This window comes from Bactrocera dorsalis, chromosome 1 (genome assembly GCF_023373825.1).
Source record: "Bactrocera dorsalis isolate Fly_Bdor chromosome 1, ASM2337382v1, whole genome shotgun sequence".
Taxonomy (NCBI): Eukaryota; Metazoa; Arthropoda; class Insecta; order Diptera; family Tephritidae; genus Bactrocera; species Bactrocera dorsalis.
Window position 1 is genome coordinate 34040232 of NC_064303.1, and position 5653 is coordinate 34045884.

The following is a 5653-nucleotide window of genomic DNA, read 5'->3' on the forward strand; positions in this document are numbered from 1 at the left end:
GTAAATAATTCCAAGATGAATTTTGGACAGGTTGTCCAAAATCAGTTCTTCTACGGAAAGTAATGATGCTGTGCATTAACTAATATTGCAAGATCATGTGAACTTTCGGGAGATAGAGGGAACTATAGGCTTTAGTATGACTTACGAGTACATACAATATATTTAATATTGCTGGACAGTTGAGTGTAAAAAATAGTATTATAAAGATATGATAGATATGATTCGAAAGACGTCTATGAAATCGTGAGAGATGGTGAAACATGGATTTACGCATATGCACTCGAGAGTTAAGATCTGTCGACTGCATGCGTATTTGAAAAAGAACTGAATCCAAAAAAAGTTGTTCTCGCACTAAGCACTTCCAAGCAAATGGTCGTAAAGGCTCCACCAATGGTTCCAGCAAATGGTTAGAACAACTGGATATATCGGAACCATACCACAAAAACAGTACATTCTGAGTGGCACAAAATCATATGTTTGGCAGTTGTCTTTCAAGAAATCAGGAAATTCATTCGCTGAAAACAGATAACTCTTAACCTCGGCATCGAGAGCTCTTACACATCGACTTAAACAACTGCATTTTGGAGCACTCAAAACATCGATTTGATGAGTCATTCTCTATATAGTCCTGATTTCGTACCGAATGACTTCCATTTATAACCGCATGTAAAAAATAAAATATCGGCTCCTGAAAAATACCTCAACCAGAGAGACAAAAGTGCTTCGAAAAACAATCAATGTATAAGAAACTTTAAACCCGTTTTCCCCAAAACGACTTCTTTCCAAATGGCGAGATAATAATTATTAACAATTTATATCCGAAAATATCTTTACTTTGAAAATTTGTTACAGTATAGAATTGCATACGTAAAGAGAAATATTGATTAATTTTTTTATGACCAGTTTATTTGGAAGTTATTTACTAAAATTTATTTTTTTTTCTGTTCAAATCCTAATAATTTGTGGAGGAATCAATATTTTTAAATAGCCCTCCATACTTCTCATACAAAAAAAAATAAATGAATCTGACCATAATTTTATACACGCTCTTGTGGCCATACTCCCTAAATTTGCCACAAAGTTTGTAACACAAAGAAGTCAGGTACATTATAAGATATGCATATATATTGTATAATATGATCAGTATGAAGAGCTAAGTCAAAGAAGTCATGCTCGTCTGTCTGCCCGACTGTCGTCCGCCTATCTGCTTAGACGTGAACAAGTCTCTCAGGTTTTTCGATTTCGATCTGGTATCTGCCACACGTGCTTTTCTCTCCAAGATGCTACACATTTCTCTTAATCAATGATATAAGAACACTAACTGAAAAACAACAACAAGAATCTTTGTCATTAAAGTTGTACCTGCCGGCAACGGCCTAACCTCACTGTACTTTTAAAAGCACAGGGCAGCGCCCCAAATAAAAAGTGCTTTTTGCTCGTATTTTTTCCTTTCAATTGGTCGAAAGTAACACCTTTTCCACCTTGGTCAGGTTCGAAGCCGATCTAAAACCTTTGCCGTGTTGTGAGTCCGGCATCCGACCGCAGTGCGACTTCATACTGAATTGAATTTTTCAATCCTACCTGACTATAGGTTTAAACCACCACGAATCTCCCCAAAGAGGCAAGGCCAATCAGCAGATTGGAGCGAACTCCAAGGTAACAGACTTAAGTCTTCGGTCAGACCTTGTAGCTTTTGTTACTTCCTGTTGAGCACCTAACAAACTCAATGTCTGGTGATGATTATTGCTTGAACTTTAAATGTCTTTTCATTAGAAGGAATCTCATTCAAAGTCTTTAATATCATTTCAAGCTGAGCATTATTTCTGACAAAATGGATTTTAGTCGCCTCTTATGTCAGGCATACCTTACCCGCTGGTGTAATACAAACTGAACAATCGGAATTGTTGTAGAAATAATTCAGATCGGTTCACTATTGCATATGGTTGTTGTACAAACTGTTCGAAAAAGTTCATGTTCTTTAAGTAATCTTTTGAAGTTATGAAGGTTATTATAGCTGCGGGCAACCGAGGTTAACGTTTTGTCTTTTTTCATATAGAAGAATGCATTTATATGGAAACTCGCATAGATGTATGTATATACAAGGTCTGTCGCAAAAGAACGGTGACAATGTATATAGAAAAAATGTATTATTTATGTTAGTTGTATTAAGTTAGTGGACTCCCTGGTCGGGCACCAGTGGAAGTGTAGATGGTTTTATAAAACGATGTGGTGATGATGCGTTGATTCCGCTGCCGCGCGTAGAGGATCTCCAGATGAATAACAAATGATGTTTTAGATGCGTGCGGACTATCGCCGGATGAATAGAAACTGATGTAAAATGCGTGCGGACTACCGCCGGATGAATAGAAACTGATGTAATGCGTGCGGACTATCGCCGGATGAATAGAAACTGATGTAAAAGACGTGCGGACTATCGCCGGATGAATAGAAAACTGATGTGATGCGTGCGGACTAGCGCCGGATGAATAGAAAACTGATGTGATGCGTGCGGACTAGCGCCGGATGAATAGAAACTGATGTAATACGTGCGGACTATCGCCGGATGAATAGAAAACTGATGTGATGCGTGCGGACTATCGCCGGATGAATAGAAAACTGATGTAATGCGTGCGGACTATCGCCGGATGAATAGAAACTGATGGAAAATACGTGCGGACTATCGCCGGATGAATAGAAAACTGATGTGATGCGTGCGGACTAGCGCCGGATGAATAGAAACTGATGTAATACGTGCGGACTATCGCCGGATGAATAGAAACTGATGTAATACGTGCGGACTATCGCCGGATGAATAGAAAACTGATGTAATGCGTGCGGACTATCGCCGGATGAATAGAAACTGATGGAAAATACGTGCGGACTATCGCCGGATGAATAGAAAACTGATGTAATACGTGCGGACTATCGCCGGATGAATAGAAAACTGATGTAATGCGTGCGGACTATCGCCGGATGAATAGAAACTGATGGAAAATACGTGCGGACTATCGCCGGATGAATAGAAAACTGATGTGATGCGTGCGGACTAGCGCCGGATGAATAGAAAACTGATGTGATGCGTGCGGACTATCGCCGGATGAATAGAAAACTGATATAAAATGCGTTTTTAACCGCGCGCCGAATATGCAACCCGTATAACGTCCGCCGATGTGTACGTCTCGAAACAAGTGGTAGAAAAAGCCACGCTGCTTTCAGGACGAGCCCTTTTTTGCTCGTTGGGCTGTGGAGAGTTATGGTGGGTTGATGTACAGCGTGTATTGGTGTGTGTGTGTGGGTGTAGACTGCTGCTTCCAACGATGTTGACGATGAGTGTGGTCTCCAAATGTGGAGAGTGTGCCAGTGTTGCCTTTTGCGTGTCACAGCGTTGCTTTATGAGTGGTGTGTTGTGTGGTGTAGGGGTGTATGAGGGCGGAAAGCTAACTCATTTAGCCATCCCGGCCCCCCTAGGCGAATGTTCAGCCTAGTAGTCGCTGAAGCTGCTGCAACGTTGCCACAACGTTGCTGAGCCCGGATGTACGTCGATGGGGCGGCCTTTGATGGCGCCTTGTCGATGCTGCATTGCGCTGACGCAATAGACGGGACTCCTGAGGAGGTGCCGGTCTTCGCCGACGTGCCACACGACTGGTTTGCTGCGGTCTGGTTGTGCCGCGGCTATGCGATGCAGGTGACCGACCAACCTCACGTTTCGGGGTGCGGTGGAGCAGCGTGTGATGCTGCCTGCCACAGATGTGGCACAAAGCCCCTGAGTCACAGTCGTGAGTTGCGTGCGTGGGTACCAGACAATTGTGGCAATGCCCATGCGCCTGTACTATTTGCTGGCGTTGAATTGGTGACAACCCCTTGAAGAGCCCACAGTATTGCAGTCGGTGGGGGCGGCGACAAAGGGGGCATCGTGAACGAAGGGGCTCCGCTGGTGATGACGGTGTTGTTGGTGGTGCTCGTACGATACTACGAGCGGGAAGTGACGGTGTTGTCGCAGTGGTGGTCCGAGGCGCCGGTGTTGGGGCACCCCCAGGACGTGGCGCACTGATGGCCGATCGCAATGTTGGCGTTGGAGTTGCCAGGCTTTCTGCATCCATGCTTGCCTGTATGGAGAAAAAGTTGTGGTTAGTTGCAACTCATTTCTATATATTATGCAATTGTGTGATTTGTAACCAACTTTATTTGGTTTGTCAGAATTTAGTAATCTACCCATTGTTTTGTAGCATCTTTATGACTTATCATATGTGCGATTGATTTTGGTTTTAGTTATTAGACGGATTTTTCAATTTCTGCGTGTCGGTATTATTGTACGGATTGTTTATTATGTGCGTTTTCGTTATTATCTGCGGTTGGTAAGAAGCATAGTTTAACGAGCGGTCTCGTTAGAGTTCCGTTTTGAGTACGGAGATCAACTACTCGGATATGACCGTCGGAGCCGTGATGAAGCTTCTCTATGCGACCAAGCCGCCATTCTGTAGGGGGAAGACAATCATCGTGTATTAGAACAAAGTCTCCAAGCTTTGGCGCCTTTTCGGGAGTTTTCCAGCGGTACCTTTTGTGAAGGTCCTTTATATACTCCTCCTTCCATCGGCGGCTGAAATCATGATGGAGAATTTTAATTCTTTCCCATCTATTTAGTAAGGAAAGCGACTCCACGCCCGGCTCAGGTATGGCCAGAATGGGTGCTCCTTTGAGAAAGTGCCCTGGTGTAAGAGCTGTTAGATCTGAGGGATCTTGCGAGAGTGTCGTCAATGGCCGTGAATTGAGAACGGCTTCAATACGAATTAATAATGTTGTGAATTCTTCAAAGTTAAATTTGTAGTTTCCAGCTACTTTTTTAAAGTGGGATTTAAAGCTTTTTACCGCTGATTCCCATAAACCACCCATATGAGGAGCGCTTGGAGGGATGAACTGCCAGTTAATGCCTTGGGGAGCGTACTTTTGTACAATCTCAGGTGATACTTGTTTGATAAAGTCCACGAACTGTTTTTCAGTGGCTCTTTGAGCTCCTATAAATGTCTTGCCGTTGTCGCTCATGAGCTTTGACGGAAAACCACGTCGTCCGACGAAGCGAGCAAATGCCGCCAGGAAAGCCTCTTTTGTCAGATTACTACATAGCTCGAGGTGTACTGCTTTTGTCGTAAAACAGACAAAGACAGCCACGTAGCCTTTCATCATTGTGGGAGACCTTAGCATGGACGCCTTTATTTGAAAAGGCCCAGCAAAATCAACACCTGTGATAGTGAAGGGCAGAGCAAAGTTGCAGCGTTCCGGTGGAAGTGCTGCCATAATCTGTGTTCGCATCTTTTGTTTATGCATAGTGCAGATCTTGCACGAAAAAATGCATTTCTTTATCTGTGGCTTGAGTCTTGGGATATAAAACTCTTGGCGGACTATTTGTTGCATGAGGCGGTGTTCTGCATGTAGTAATAGTACGTGGACATAATTGAGATATAATGTGGCAAATTGCGATCTCTCTGGTATAACAATGGGATGGCGTTCGTTATAAGTTAGGCTTGAATTGACAAGCCGCCCATTTGCACGAAGTAGACCCTTCGTATCTATGAATGGGTTTAGTACTAAGAGTGAGCTCTTTTTGTCAATTGGCTTCGATTCTCTTAGTAACCCCAGGTCGCGGCTGAAGTAGCGC

At 43.4% G+C, this 5653-nt stretch overlaps 1 protein-coding gene across 1 annotated transcript; it reads right to left on the reverse strand.

Moving 5' to 3' along the window:
• Positions 1–3600: 3600 nt before the first annotated feature.
• On the reverse strand, positions 3601–5653 carry LOC125775481 (uncharacterized). Its single transcript, XM_049446137.1, has one exon. The coding sequence runs from the start codon at positions 5407–5409 to the stop codon at positions 4306–4308; it is 1104 nt and encodes a 367-aa protein (XP_049302094.1). The 5' UTR covers positions 5410–5653; the 3' UTR covers positions 3601–4305.